Here is a 16,567-nt window from a genome sequence, read left to right on the forward strand (position 1 = left end):
ATAGTCTGTCAATCAAACAGGCCATTTCTGTGCAAGCAAGTACAGAAACAAGTCCAAACAGAGAATATGGAAAAACTGTGCTGCTATCATTGCTTTAAGGCTGCATTTACACTTGGGCCCAGTTTGAGTGTGGATTTGTTTTGGATGCAGTTCTAGTCCTGCCTTAGTCCACGTTTCGCTTTGGGTTTAGTCTCTTTTCATGATGAGACTTTTGGCTCTTTTATGGGATCTGAATCTTTTGGATTTGTTCATTTCAAAAGAGACGTTCAAAAGACTGGCTCTTTTTATATTTATCTATATAATTAGCGCCGATGTGATTTGAGAACTAAGTTTATCTCCAAACTAATAAAAGAGAGAAATGACCAAGGCTTAAATTGGTTTAAAATGGTTCAAACGGTTGTGTTACCCACTCTGCTGATTTTTGTGTTGGTTAAATGTAAATCCGTGTAAAATGCATGAATATGAGAAAGAAAAATATTCAGCTCTTTTAAAAAAATCTGATCCGGTTCCTTAACTTGAAAGGTTCAAAAGAAATGTCACATCACTACACTACAATTTTGATGTGGTGGAAAGTCTGGCTACAGCTTAACTGCAGAGCTTTTGTGCCGGCCGCAGCCTTGGGCTTGTCCAGAATTGTTGCAAATCAAGATCAAGGGGTGTCGGAAGTGGTTCAAATTGTAACGGAACAAATTTACTAGAAACAACATTCTTATCCTTGAATCAAATCAAAACAAAATGCTCAAATTGATTTAAAAAAATGTAAACAAAGCCTCCCTTCATTGCTTTTACAGTCTGATTAGATTACATGGTGGTATTAAATAATTTGGTACAGTGTCTGGGTTCGGGTTGTTTCCATGTTGGCTTATTCTGAAACAACCAATCAGTCAAGTCAAAATAGTCAACAACCTCAAAATGAAGAAATAGATCAAACAAATTACAAATTGAATCAGTGAAAGGCTTTCAGAGTGATAATAAATAATTGTATGGTTGCCATAGCAATTAGCAAATCCAAACAAAATATAGCTTTTGAATGAGTAAAAGTCCTCCAAATGTCACCTTGCAATAAAATCACACTGGGGGTGTTCTACATGTATCTCTATGATGGAATCTTTTGAACACAAACCACATATTAGCAAGCACTATCAAGTTTGAAGATAAACTAAAGAAATATACTAAATAGATTTAAGCAACTAATTGTCAAGCGCCTGTGATCAATACAAGTTTTCATGTTTAAATGTTTGATTTCCAACAAAAATGTGAAAGACACTGAAAAACTGTTGGCTAAAGCTAACTTGAAGCTTGTAACTGTTATTTCATGTGTGTGAGATTTGTTTAAGTCCACAAATTTTGCACCTTGTAGTTCCAACTAAGTCAGCTCCATCTGGTCTGATTGGTCAGATCAAAGTCTAACAAAGCCTCAAACAGAGCAGTGCCTCTAGTTGGCATAATATATCCAAGGGATATTGATAACATCAGCTGCAAAGTATCAATAAACATGAAGCTGACACTCATGTATATGTGTAATACGTTGTTGTCAACAGAAATTTGGGGGCTCAGGGAAAGAAGCCTCACATGGGCCCCCTTCTAATATTAATTAATAGGGAGAGGTTCCAATTCTGGGCCTCAAAGACCTAGCCAGGCTGGAGCCACCTACTGCCTCCACTCAATTTCAATTCTCTCCAGCGACTAGGTCAGGAATTGGTAAACACTAGAGGGTTCGGAAGTGCGAATCCGGGCACCACCCAATCAGCAAAAGCCATACATTCTGTGTTGGCAACGATTCCCGAGATCGAGGATTTAAAGCTGGAACAAAGAGAATGTTTGGTGAATTTTAAAGACGTTATTGGCCTTTTTCCTACTGGATTTGAGAAAAGCTTAATATATAAGTTACCCTCGTTAGCGGTGTATTACATACGTCACGACCAAATAGCAGCAATTGGTTAAAAAAAAAAATAAAAAAAGTTCCCTGCCTACAGTCGAGTGAACAAATTCTAATGCTGCGAAGTCAGACGGTTTCCACGAAGTGAAAGCGGCCGATGAATCAGGCTACCAAAGACCCTGAGAGAAACAGAATTTGCCCCCCTCTACCAACTCCTCTGGTCATTATAATATAGCCTGCATATTAACCCTTTCCCTCTCTCTTCCAGGTGCCTTCATCATCTGCTGGACCCCGGGCCTGGTCATCCTCCTCTTGGACGTCTTCTGCGCCAAATGCGACGTCCTGGCCTACGAGAAGTTCTTCCTGCTCCTGGCCGAATTCAACTCCGCCATGAACCCCATCATCTACTCCTACCGCGACAAGGAGATGAGCGCCACCTTCAGGCAGATCCTGTGCTGCCAGCGCCAAGAGAACGCCAACGGTACGGTGGCGGAGGGCTCGGACCGGTCGGCATCTTCCATCAATCACACGGTTCTGAGCGGGGGAGCGCATCACCACAACAATCACAACAATGAACATTCGGTGGTATAGGCTAAACGAAGTTACCAAACGGACTGTGAACAGATTATAAACTAAATTGCAGTATCTTGATGAAGAGAAAGACCAATGAAGAATATACAACACTACATGGATTTGAGATTTAAGGACTCCAGTAGGCTCTTAGTGTTTCGTGTTGTGTGTTACTGAACTATTTAAGAGTTATCTGTGAAGTGATGGTTATGCCAGTATTGTAACTTCTAATATCGTGTTTCTTATTATTCAGGTTAACTTTCAATAGGGTAACATTGCATTCGTATACGTGATTTTAAGCATCTGCCTCGTCTTAGAAAAGAACATTTTAATGACTAGGAAAGCTATTAAAATCGTCACATTTTTTTGTTGCTCGAAGTGAATTTGATAGATTTGGGGTGGTACATTTGTTAATTTGCTTTCATTTCAATAGGTGTCTACATTCAAACTCTAGGTTTACTACATAAGTTGGTTTTATGGTGCACTGTGTAACTTTTTGGTAGAGGGTCCGCCACCTGCTTGTTTTTATGGATATGCTATTGCTCTGCCTGGAATATTACACAGTATGGCATTAAACAGCTTTTTTTTAACGTTTATTAAATTACAGTTGGTTTTATGGCACAAAGAAATAGGCATTCTGACTGTGAGCGAAGTTGCTTCTCCACAGATCTGACCTATAACTTGGTCTAGTTTGACAGAATGATTTAATGCCATACTTTGAAACATTCCATTGGGAAACACATTTGACAGACCCTCCACCGGAAAAGTTACACGATGCACCTAACGCAAAATTCTGTGAAGTAAGTGCACTTTTTTTCTACCAATTTAACTGCAGTTATCGTTTTGAGCCTGATTTTTTTTCCCCATTACAATCAGCATCAATGTTATGACCAACAGTTTTGCCTTGAAACTGTCCCCAGTGGTAATGCAAGTCTTAAAATCATGGCTCTGTACTAAGCTAAGTTAGTTGAAATCATGCACGATTGATATCAAGGTGCTGTACCTGATTTTTACTGTCTTAAAAACATGGAAAAAAAAAAAAAAAAAAAAAAAAAGAACTAGTTCATTTTCAAACAGTTTGTAGTCGCCCAAACTTATTCCCCATTCCAAGCATCCTAATTATTCACCGAGATGAGTTCATAAGCGCTTTTCACAACCCTCAGAGACTATAGTAGAGTTTTGCTGCATCAATAAAGTGAACAGCAACTAGCATGCTAACCCACACTTCCTGATTAAAAGCTTTATAATTAGACAGCACACAGGGGACATATTTCAAGCTCTGTACTGGGACAGTTTAGCTCAAATACATAGAAAAAAAAAAAAAAAAAATCAAATACAGGCTTTTTTCTGATCTGCGTTATGTTGTTTCCTCATCACAAACATACCAGGAGTTGTGTTTTGTTTCATTCACATGTTTTACACTGACAGACTGATAATAAGAGGTTACTCAAACATGTGTGAATGAAACAAAACAAAACTCCAGGTATGTTTTTGATGAAGGAACAACATTCTAACACGGCTAAAAGCTCACAAGAGTCAGTTTTGTGTAATATAGGACCTTTAAGTCTGGATAAGTGGTATCATGAGGTGGACATTGTTCTAAATAGATCCATATTGGGTCAAATAAAAAAATATAATGTTTAAAAAAGCAATAATAAAGCAACTAAGTATGGATTTGCTAGATCAACAAACAGCATTGTGACGTATCTGCCATTGCCTTGTTCGGGGTTGTTGCTTGGTCAGTGGGTGCTACTATCTTCCCATTTAAGATCACATGAGACACCATGACTGTGTGAACCCAGTGTGAACCTTGCTAACCTAATTTAGAAGTGAGGAACATTGGTAGAAAAGGAAAATGGACACGAGTCCTCACTTAGCAACAGTATAAAAACATTACTTCCCAGTGTAATATGATGATTGGATGATTTCAACCCTGGAACTGCCAATCTCTACTCAAGAAAAGGTAAAAGGCAGCTGTTAACTTGAAAACTACCGCTACATGACATCACAAGGAGAAACTCCAGGTATGTTTTTGATGAGGTAACAACATTATAACATGACTTAAAGCTCACAAGAGTCAATTTCGTGTAATATAGGAACTTAAAATCATTCTTAGAGCAGCCTTCTTTTTCATCAGTCATCAGTGCAAAACAAAATACAGGGAGAATCTGGAATTGTTTATTTGCCCGAGGGAATTAGAGACAGGCTGTCCCAGAGCGCACCAAGACACGGAGGAGGATGTTTGTAGCCTTTAAATGGAAGGTCTTATGCCACAGTGTCACGCTATGATAAGGTTAGGGTCATATCTGGTGAATGTTAGCGGGTTTAAGAGATCCTGACTCTGAGCTTGTGTCCTCGGCCGGAGTAAGGTGAAAGGGCACGGTTGAGAAAGAGCAGAGAATTGTGTGAGAAGGACAACTGATGTAAAAATGCCTCCCGGTGACTAGAACGTAGTTGTGTAAACAGAAAATGCGAGACGGCTTGGCTTTCAGTTGTCGGGGTATTGTAGATTTGTTACGTCATGTTTGCCGAAATGAAGAAGGTCTGGTAGGTTTATTTACAAAAGATGTTAGGATGCGAGCTCGATTGACAATTTTTAAGGTTTGCGAAGAATACGAGAAGCTAACTTAGGGGGTTTGCGTATTTTGGCAGTAAACTGTTTTTCTGATTGGCCGAACGATGGGGCCAATGACACCAACAGATGTCGCGGGATCTGGAGAGTACGATGAAACATAAAACTCAATTTCAGCAAGTTAACTGGACCAGTTTTATGGGAACAAATATACCGTTTATAATTTTACATCAACGCACATTTTCATTTGGTCCATATACTGCAAAAAGCAATCTAGGTAAGGAAAAAACTAAAAATGTGGCTGTTTGATGCAGGTGTTCCAATCAGTGGGAGCTGGTAGAGGGTATTCTTTGGAAAAAGGATCAAAACTTTAAACTCAACAGAATCCAGGCACTCCAAAGAAGTAAAAATTGCATGAGTAAAAATATAGTTAAAAGGGCTTTATTTAAATGGCCAAAGCCAACATGTTTCAACCAACCTGGTCTTCATCAGGGCTTATAAAGGCCTTTTAACTATTTTTCCTCTTGTGATTTTTACTTCTTTGGAGTGCCTGGAGTCCGCAGTGTTAAAGCAATCTAGGTAAGTTAAAATGACTTAAATTCAACTTGACAAGTGAAAGGATCCACCAGTGGAACAAGTGCGTTTTTCTTAATTCAAGTAACATTCAATTTTGTTTCTTATTTTAAGTGCAAATAGTTGCTTTGTAGCAAGATGTATTTTCATATTCTAAGTACAAATTCATTTTTACTTGTCAAGTGAAATTTACTCAAATCATGATGAAACTTTCTTCATTCGAGTAATTTTAACTTGGCTAGATTTTAGTTTTTCCAGTTGTAGAAGTTGTGTTTTTTGCTCATAAATGGTTCAACTCCTAGAAACTTTTTTTTTTAAAGAATAACCCAAAACTACTCAATCAGTTGTAACCGTTACAGAATCAAACCATGAATTTACAAATTTTTTTTTCAAGTCACCCCAAGAGACAAGGGCAGTCTCAGGGCAAAAAATGGCTATAAAGTTTTACCGACAAGTTTGATCCGGTGTTTGTTTTTAAGAAGCCTTCTGTTATCACTGATCCAGACTGCATGTCTTGAAAGCATTGTACAAAACACCAAATATGGGAAGTAAAGTAAAAGCAATGTTCCGTGGTGATTGATGACCTGCTAGGAACTAAAATTAAGCTTTAGAAGGTTTGAACTACGGGCGAAGAAAACGTGTTGTAGCTTCGATTGGTAGTCCATTTAATCACTTTCGTCACTCTTTTATGTTTAAGGATTATAGTACGTTACAGTCACATACAACAACAAAAATAGTGTCCCTGTTTGTTGCTTCTACTGTATATGGTTCTCATTCAACAAATTAATTCCTCTTAAAATACATCAGTCATATCTTTCTAATTTTCTTGCTCAATAGCTCAAAGGATGGAGAACCTGATAGAAATAAGAAATACAATTCTATTCACCCAAATACACAAACATCTCATATATGTTATAGTCACACACAACAACAAAAATACTCTAGTGTTCCTGATTGTTGCTTCTATATGGTTATTATCCAACAAAATAATCCCTCAATCTAATTACGTTCAGTTTAGTTTGCTTGTTCAATAGTTGCTTTTACAGTCGCCTGATAGGAATAAGAAATACAATTCCATTCACCCAAATACACAAACATCTCATATATTTTAGGATTCCTGATAATTTGTTCCTCTTGGTAATATTACGTTGGGTGAGAGAAGTTATGGTAGAGTCCAAGAAAAACAAACCTGATTTATGAAGTGGTGCGCGCGCTGGGCCTGGCTTCCTCAGCGACTGTAAAGAGTGAAGAGCAGCGAGAGGGTTAGGATGTGTAGTGTCTGGTTGGGTAAGTTCCAGAGAACTTTTCAGGAACTGGGCCAGTGGAATGGTTTATGAGCGGAGTAGAGTAACAATAGACCCATTTCCCATATTCATTCTCAATCTAGACATTTCATGGCAAACTGTAGCAAAAGTTCACCAAAAATATGAAATGTGCTGAACTTAACTGCGCAACTTTTCCAGTGAAGGCTGCTCTACCTGCTTGTCTCCGTGGAAATGTTATTGCTTTGTCTAGAATGTTCCACAGTACACTGGAAAAAAGCAATACCAAGTTAAATTAAAATGACTTAAACTAAGAACATATTTATTTGAAGAGATTCAACTTGACAAGTACAATGATCTACCAATGGAATAAGTGTGTTTTTCTTAAATCAAGCAATAATATATTAGATTTTGTTTCTTATTTTAAGAGCAAAAAGTTGTTGCTTTTTCTTATTTTAAGTGTAGCGAGATGTATTTTCATATTTTAATTTGTTTTTTTGTCGAGATTAAACCTATCACGAGGGAGACAAGCAGGTTACAGCACTATGCTACTTTACAATTCAGATCTGTAGAGAGTCGCCCCTTTTCACAGAAGGAATTATTGCATTTTTGACACCCGTATATAAGATTACGGATGTAACTCTGGACTTTTACTAGCCCAGGAAAGCCGTAGCACCCAAGGGGTCAACATAAACGAAGAAAAGAAAATAAGTTCTTCACCTTTTTTTTTGGCCACACCAAGGGCAGATCTGACAGCATGTCCCCATGACAGACAACAGGCAACCAACAGTGACAAAAAAAATTCCCATTATATAGCCTGGAATAAACCACTAAGCTGCAGACAGGTAAATTTGAACATTTAAAAATTATGAAATATATAATTATACTATTTACATTTCATAAACTAATATTGCACTTTGTTACATTAGGATTATCAGTTTTTTAAATATTATTTCATGTATAGATAGATAGTTAAAACCATTTTGGCAATTAAACCTCCCCTCCCCCAGCAGCACTTGGCAGAGTCCAAATCAGGGCTATGGGATGCACCTGGCCTGCACTTATAAGGATACGCCTCCAAATCAGTGCCTCCACCAATCACCTCAAAGGAAAGGAAAAAAGGAGTGAAACAGGAAAAATAGGTGGGTTTCACGTGACGTCACAGGGCTACGTTTGTCCGCACGCAAAATCAGATGGAGGGCAGGAAGTGAACTGACTGGAGGAAAATGCCGATGTGTTGTGTAATTTACAGCTGTGCCAATCGTTCTAACCGAGAGAAGGAAAAGCAATTTTTTTAGAGTACCGAATATAGTCGTCCACAAAGGTCAGAAATGGGAAAAGCCGACAGAACAATGCCGTAAAAAGTGGATTACAAACCTGTTTGCGGTCAGGAGGAGCAGAATTCGCTAATGCTCGTGTCTGCAGTGACCACTTCGTCAAAGGTTTGTTACAAAGCAAAATTGTTTTTTGTGTTTTACCTAAACATAAACGAATCATTAAGGACTAACGGCTAACGATGTTTGTTGATATTAAATAGTTCAGATAGAGGTTACTGCCGATACACTGCAGTTTTTTCCATAATAATATAATAATAATAATAATATCTATACACATAAAATAAGAGAAACACTCCAGCGAAGACCAAACGATAATCATCATTTAGGTGTTTTGCCCCAAGATTGAGGACCCTTCCACTGACAAAAAAAGTTATATGCCTCCAAACTGTTGTACGCCTTCATCTGTTGTCTGGTGTAGAACGATGTCTGAAGAGCTAAATAGTTCGTGATATCCTCTGCCTCGATTGTCAGCAAATCTTTTGAAAATTCTCTCATCTTCAATAAGATGGGATCACGCCCAATATATTTGTCGACTAACTGCCGTACTTTTGTCTTGCTACTGGCTCTAAATCCTTACAATAAGAACTCTTCTCCATATCTGTGTTCTCCAGAGCCGTGTTTGTCGTGTTTGTCTTCACTTCCTGCCCTCCACCTGAAATTCGCGCATCATTGTGATCATGTGACTGAAACCCTCCTATTAACATGGCATCAAATGAATATATCTGAAAACATGAAGGTATACACCTGATTGGTGAGGGTGTGGTCTATAGCTCCCTCACACCGTAATAAATAAATGCTAGATGGAAATGTGTAATGTCATACCATGGAACATTCTAGACAAAGCAATAACATCTTCATGGAGACAAGCATAGGGTGACCAGTATTTTAAAATTAAAAACTGGGACATCCCTGTTTTTTTTGGTGGTTGGTAATAATAAAATTGTGAAACGGGTGTGTAATTAAGGAAAATTGTTATGCAGACCATTCATGACTAACGTGTGAGTCAGTAGTCAGTGTCAGTATAGTCACATTTTCTTTGTGGTTTGGTCATTTTTAAGCAGATTTTTTGTATTTTGCCCAAGTAAATTACTCTGTATGCCTCACTTTACTGTTGGAAGGTATCAAATTGGTCAAAAATAAGGACACCTGGGACGTTTCTTATATAAAACTGGGACAAATCAATGGTTTTGGATAAATCTGCAGCGACAGGGGACACAGGGTTCAAAACCGGGACGTCTGGTCACCCTAGACAAGCAAATAGCAGACCCTCCACCAGAAAAGTGACGCATGGCAAGCTGAACTAGTTCGTTTTAGACTGTAGAGTTCAAAAATATTCTTTACTTATCCAACAAATGTCTAGAGTAGTAATATTCACCACCATGAGTTTATAAGCATGTTTCACAACTTTCAGAGGCCAGAACAGTGTTTCTATAGCTCATCGAAAACAGCCAAAGCATACCAAAGTGTGCATACAGTAAGCAAAAGCAACAGTGCACTTCCTAATTCCAAAGTAATAAAAAATAAGTGTAATGATAATGCATTTCAGACAGTGCGTAGTGGCCTCATTTTGACCCTAAGAGCTTTTTCAATATTTCCGAACCTATGCAAGACAAATTTTACTCTACTACTCGGAAAAAAAGAATCGGTACAGCCAACAGTTTTCAAACCATTGTAAGACTAGTACTTGTGGTTAATACGATGGAGCAATGTCTCATTTTTGCATTACGTCATCTCATCTGCCTGACTCATTGAGAATCACGCTAAAAATAGTCCAACTAGTGTATCTTAAATTCACTTCTTTTGCGTTTACGATTCTTTTCCGTACTCACTCAGCTGAAGTATATCTTAAATGTCCAAACCAGTATTATTACTCTTATGTTTTTTTGTTTTTTGTGCACTCTTAAAGCCTCTGGTGTTCATTATTGATTTGAAAGTCATTGTGCTGTGACGTACACTGTTAAAAATGCCAGTTGAGTGCTTTGTCGTGACTTGAATCAAAACACATGTTGGGCTGAATACATGGACATGGCCTGTAACAGCTGACAGCACAGTACAGAGCAGGGCCAGGGTACAGTGAAGTCAGTCTCTGCAGTGTGTCCAGAAAAATGACTTCTAGCAGATTCTGGATTAGCCCCATATGTCATCTCGCTTGACAGGCAACATGACTTCTTTGATCTGGAGAAGGCCTGTCAGAATCAACAAAACCATTTCTTTTATATACGAAGGGAATTTGCACGAGTCACTGTGCAAGAATGAGCGGTATTTGGAAACTTTGACGTCGTATGTGTATGAAATTAGACGACAAAAATGCAGCAATCTGTGTGTACACATTGTATTTGAGGTTAATTGCAACAAAACTGTAAAGTGTGTAATTTAAAGGTGCACTTTGTAACTTTTTGGTTGGGGGTCCGTCACCTGCTTGTTTCTATCAATGTCTATCTATGTCATTGCTTTGCTTGGAATTTACTCAATTACAAGTGGTTTTATGGCTCAAAATTATCTAGAAAAACTGGCATTTTGACTGAACGGGGTTGCCTCTTCTAACAATTAGTAGTAGTTGTTTTTTATTCGGTCATTTCGCAGTACTACAAAACAAAACAAATAAAAAAACATAGACTACAACACCATGGATCTTGACCGGAAGGGTTTAGGCTGAAGTAAAAAGCACTTATAATGCCAAACCCTTTTAAACAATGACATAATTCCAAGAAAGAAAACAGCGTATGAACAGCAAGTTTGCATTTACAATTTCACTTATGACTTACTGTACATATAAGAGACAAACTATAAATTGAAATAAACTAAATTTAATGCATAATTCGTTCATTCCAGAGCTTTGTATCTTTCAAAACATAATGCTTTATACTTGTTTTTAAAGGCGTATACAGTGTTAGACTTTCAATCCCTTTTTTTTTTTTTTATTATTAAGTTTTTTTAAAGTTCTTATCTTCATTTTTTATGGTCATACAAACTAAAAGTAATGATAAAGAAGGCCCTAAATATATCGCTTATGATCGTATCAAAATAAAAGGTAATGTTAAAGAAAAGAAAAGCATGTATTTAGTTAATAGTCTTGGTTTACTTGTGAAGGCCATATTTAATCTTCTAGGAATATCTGACCTGTAACTTGGTCCGGTTTGGTCTCCATGAAGATAGAAAGGTTTAATGTCATACTGTGAAACATTCCAGACAAAGCAATAACATCTCCATAGAGAAAAACACACAGGCCCTCCACCAAAAAAGTTAGAGGACGTTGAATTGATAACTATTATAATTTATTGGCGCCCGTTAAGGCTTGCACTGGGAGGGCTTTGATAAAGGCTCACTATGTATCTTTTCTGCTGGTCTCTACGGCGATGTTATTGCGTTGTGCATCTTGATGGAGGCGGGCAGGTGACGCCATCAGGTTACAAGTCAGATCTGTGGAGAAGTGACCTGGATCAATGATGAAGGATGAATTTCAAGGCACTTTTGAGTAGTAAAAACATCTCTAATTGAATAAATGAGAGATAGATACAGTACGTTTAATGCCGTACTGTGGAACATTCCCTACAAAGCAATAACATCTCCATGGAAACAAACAACTTTCCACCAAAGAAGCTACAAAGTGCATCTTTAAGTAGATCAAAATGCATTTCAATTTAGCAATTTTCTACCAAATAATGTGGAGTATACATGTAACCTCTTTTCAGTGTCTTTTTTTTTTTTTTTGAACCATGATATTGTCATTTTAAAACAGCAAAATAGTCTTTTCAAATCCTGTTTTTAATTACATTCACTGTTATCGTGCATTCAGGTGACGTCAACTTAACTAAATGTCATTCAGTGTATACCAATGTAAGTATATGTACAGTGTGTGTATATAAATATGTATTATTCAATTATAATCACCAAAGGGAAGTGTTACGGCCTTGTAAATGTGTGTTGGATGTACTGTAGTGTTGTCCATTTTGCTATTGTGAGCTCTTTTTGTATTGTGAGCTTGTAAAGAAGAAACTAAAACAAAGTATTCATGTGTGCAGTGCCTTATAAGTACCTGCCTTAAATGTGTTTACTAACCGTGTATTTAATATCAGATGCCTTAAAGTAGAGGTCAAATTTGTCTCAAAAAACAGTACAATTGTGCAGTTTTATCAATAAAGATGTAACAATAAAAATCACGAGAATGTCCCAATATAAACCTTTTCCATGCTGTGCCTATTTTTATAAAACAAAAGATTAAAAATCATTTGTCACATGTTTATCTAAATGCGTTCTTGAGTTACTGAGGTAAACGTTTTGAGGAAAAATAAAATCAATCCAGGACAAAAGTTTGGAATTTTGGACATACAGCCACATTTCCTAGGGAGCCAGAGTGTTGGAGACGTGTGGAGACGCTTTTAAAAAAAAATTCCATCTAGTCCTTGTATTTGCAGAGGTCGCTGGTGCTAGGCTAGTGTCAATGGCCATAGTTAGCCTGTCACTAAAAGCAGTCTTACCCACTCTACAAAACACCCAAAGCAAATTAGTTATTATACCAGACTGTTGATGTAAATGTCTGTTTTGATAGAATAATGTTTGAAATAAAACTAACCTTGCATTCCATGAATCGTCACATGTTGAGGGACTATTTTTTCATATATCGGTCCGCCGCTGCCAAGCTTTCTATCAGGAAGTACAACTCATTGCGGCTGCTCAGACTTAAATCCATCAAATGCAAGTTTGTTTTACTTCTAAAATAATTCTATTGACACAGACATTTACATCGACAGTCTGGTGTTATACTTTGTTTTGCTTTGGGTGTTTTGTGGAGTAGGTAAGACTGTTTTTAGTGGCAGGCTAACTATGGCCATTGAAATGCACTAGCCTAGCACCAGCAACCTCTGCAAATACAAGAACTGGATGGGACATTTTTTAAAAAGTGTTTCTACACGTCTCCAACATTCTGGCTAACTGGGAAATGAGGCCCTATGTCCAAAATTCCAAACTGTCCCTTTAAATAAAAGTTGACTCATTAAAGGGACTGTATGTAAGTGCTTTTGTTGCCCATATACTAGGGAAACATATTCAGATCAAATATAGTGTAGCTTTTACTGTTGATGATTATATTGCTGATTCATTCCAAATTATATAAACATTGGACATGATCTCCAACTTATTTATGTTATAATTTGATGTTTTGGTTCTCAAGACAATTGTTCGATCAGAAAGCAGAATGAGCCTCACATGAGTCTCTGATTTCATTTTCAAAGCTGAAATCCAGTTGGTTTAAATCTAAAATGACTCTGATTTGAATCCCTTCTACCTAAACCCCAGAAACTGCAGACAACAACCAATAATACTGTTCATATAGAAAAGCTAACATATGTACCGTATCTGCAGGTATAGGTTCAGTTTTTTGTTTGTTTTGTTTTGTTACAGTAAGAGTGCAGCTACATACAGTTTCTTTAATTTTGTACTATAATTTATCCCATGTTTATCTATGGGGACACCAGGGGGATCTGACCTCCAGTTTGAGAATCAATGGAAAACAACCTTGTTTTAATATAAGCATTTAGAACCAAACTTTGCTACCGAAGCTGACCAAATCTGTTCTAATCGAATTTTGTGTTAAACTTGAATGCCCAGTATCTAATGAAACATGTTGATACTCCAGTACAAATAAAGACACATGTAAAATGTATGAATATGAGAGTTTTGAATCCTTTGCTTAACAGACATTTCAGCACTGATAATGTTATCTCTCAGATGTTTTGGTTGAGGCGACATGAGCAGAGCGGAGTAAGGACAAACAGATGTACACAGAGAGATAGTGTAGTGTGGATGCAGTAATCCTTGGGGAGCCCTAATCATCCACGAGCCTTGATGCTGATGACAATATTTACACAGCCATGACTGTTAGCAGTGAGTGAGTCATTTCATGCATTATCACTTAACGTGTTGATAGGAAAAATGACATACTTTTTCGCTTTGTACATGACCAGCATATAGGATTACTGCCTGAAGGAAGTCCAGAAAGATAGCTGTATTTTTCCCCACTTTCTCCATCAACACGTTATTAATATATTTTTTTAGTGATGCATGTGAAACAAAAAAAGCTCATTTTTTAAACATTTCTTTCACCACAGATTACCAGAGTTTAGGGTTTGGTCATTATTTCTGATTGCAGAAGTGTGTATTCTGGACAGTGGCGGACTGGGACCCAATAATGGCCCTGGACTTTTCCCACGGTAGAAATTTAGGACCAGGGGGTGGGACATTTCCAGAACGCATAGATTGACAGTCTTCCCTTATGGATTCGAACAGAATGTAGAAGAGACTGGCTGGTCAGACAAGGTAAGTGTGAACTCTACAGATGGAAGCATTTGACTTGAATGATTTTACCAGTTGCACGGTAAGATCAAAGCGCTACTAAAAGCATTTAATGGAAATAATGCACACCCAACCCTTATCACTCACTGACAACCGCTCCAAACTAAATGTTTACGTGAAAAAACAACATTACGTGCATTATAATACTCATCTAAAACTGACCTTTTCATCTATTGCTTTTGACCCTGGTTTATTCGGTTTTCTTACCTTACGCGTTAGTGCCTTTCCAGTTGCGCCTGTCATACATGGATCTATTACCATCACATAACGCACCGCACCTGGGAAGGTCACGTGATCAGCTGACGGCGAAGGTGATTGGTTGAGCTTCGTCATACCATTAGACTATCTGCAGGGTTTGTGTGTTAAACATCTGTGAAATGAATGGAAACTCAAGCCCAGGTCTGTTTGTGATGAGGAAACTACATTAAAACAGATCAGAAAATGGAATTATTTATATGAGCTCTTATAACAAAACCTCCCTCATGGCGATTGAAATATACAGACTCAAATTACACAACTTTAGTGCAGCCCATAGACCTGTAAAGTGAATGCTTTGGAAGATTTCTCAAAATGATGTAATGAGACAAAACTACAACTGTTTACACAGAACCCACAGGAAACCAGACAATTTATAAGAGGGAGATCTGCTCATACTTTTCACTTCGAACCAGACCTTGGTGGAAGACACATCGCAGCATGAGACAGCACTTAAGTGAACACTTTTCTCACTTTATTGTAATGGACGCACACAGCTCCCACATGTCAGGCAATGGCTCCATGTCCCCCTTCAAACGGCTGTACAGCCTGGCCCAGGGCTTGACTCTGCCCGTGGACTTCGCAGAGTCCACCACGGCAGCTCACCCCCATCCCATATTCACTGTCCGAGCTTCGGTCGGGCCCTTCAGCGCAGAAGCGCAAGGTCCCAACCGGAGAGAGGTCAAGATTAGGGCCTGTGTCATGGTGACAGACATAGTGGAGACGTATCAGAGGAACAGCTACGCCCACTTCCCGCCCCACTGCCACCCGGACTTTAGTCTGGACAAAGACTCCTGCACTCGTCTGTCCAAGGTGCTCATGGCCTACAAACACCCACCCGCCCAGTACCACCTGCTGGGGGACACAGTGACTGGCACCCACTGGCCCTTCTTCATGTGGTTGGCCGTGGACCAGTATACTGCAGTGGGCAAGGGGCGCTCCAAGAAGGAGGCCAGGAGGAGAGCGGCTGCAGGTGTGCTCCACATGATGGGATACACAGTCCCAGAAGAGGAGCTGCTCTCATCTGATCCTCTGACCACAGCAGAACCTGTTTCTCAGATCACAGCAGAACGGGCTATTCAGGACACAGCAGAACCTCCTCCTGAATCAGAGAACACTCTGGAGATGCACCAGGAGATGCAGTCTGTGAACAGCTCAGGCAGTGCTCATGTTTCTGAGGAGACATCAGGATAGAGCCATAAACACAGCTCTGTGAACCCTGAGCCTGTTTCAAGTGACTGCTCTGAGGGACACCAAACTCTGGGGGAGTTCCACAAAGGCACAGTGGAAACCCCAGAGGATCTGGAAATTCAAATTGAGATCCAGGACAAAGAGGAGTCCAAGACACTAGAGACTCCCGGTCCAATGGAGGCACTAACAGAGACACTAATGGAGGTCCAGAGTCACCTCCAAACTGTAGAGGAGCCAAACCCAGAGTAGGTGCAGCTCCACACTGCAGAGGATGTACGTGCAGAAGAAGAGTGTGAGAAGCTGGAGACAGAAAGCTCGGCCTCAGCTCCAGTGTCTCCTGCAGCTCCTGACATGATATAACACTGTTATTCATTCATTAGCCTATAGTACATGCCGCAATGAAACGAATAAAGTGATATGAGCACATTTAACATGATAAGAATATGTCTATACAGATACATGTTCAATGTAATACAAAATAACAACTTTATACATTTTTTATCTAGGTCAAAGTTAGGGAGTGTGTCGCACTTGCGCCCTCTATTGACCAGCCGCCACTGATGTACTCTTAGCATTA

The 16,567-nt window shown here is 38.7% G+C and overlaps 1 protein-coding gene across 1 annotated transcript in view; it reads left to right on the top strand.

The window, feature by feature from the left end:
* The window catches only part of lpar1 (lysophosphatidic acid receptor 1), an 84,128-nt gene extending 71,755 nt beyond the window's left edge, over positions 1–12,373 (top strand). The window contains exon 3 of the mRNA XM_020931615.2: positions 2,148–12,373. Coding sequence (XP_020787274.1) covers positions 2,148–2,470 — 323 coding nt within the window. The 3' untranslated portion in view covers positions 2,471–12,373. The remainder of the gene's footprint in view (positions 1–2,147) is intronic.
* Positions 12,374–16,567: the final 4,194 nt, after the last annotated feature.

Source organism: Boleophthalmus pectinirostris, unplaced genomic scaffold (genome assembly GCF_026225935.1).
Source record: "Boleophthalmus pectinirostris isolate CB_2022bp ecotype Guang Dong unplaced genomic scaffold, ASM2622593v1 HiC_scaffold_18, whole genome shotgun sequence".
Lineage (NCBI taxonomy): Eukaryota > Metazoa > Chordata > Actinopteri > Gobiiformes > Gobiidae > Boleophthalmus > Boleophthalmus pectinirostris.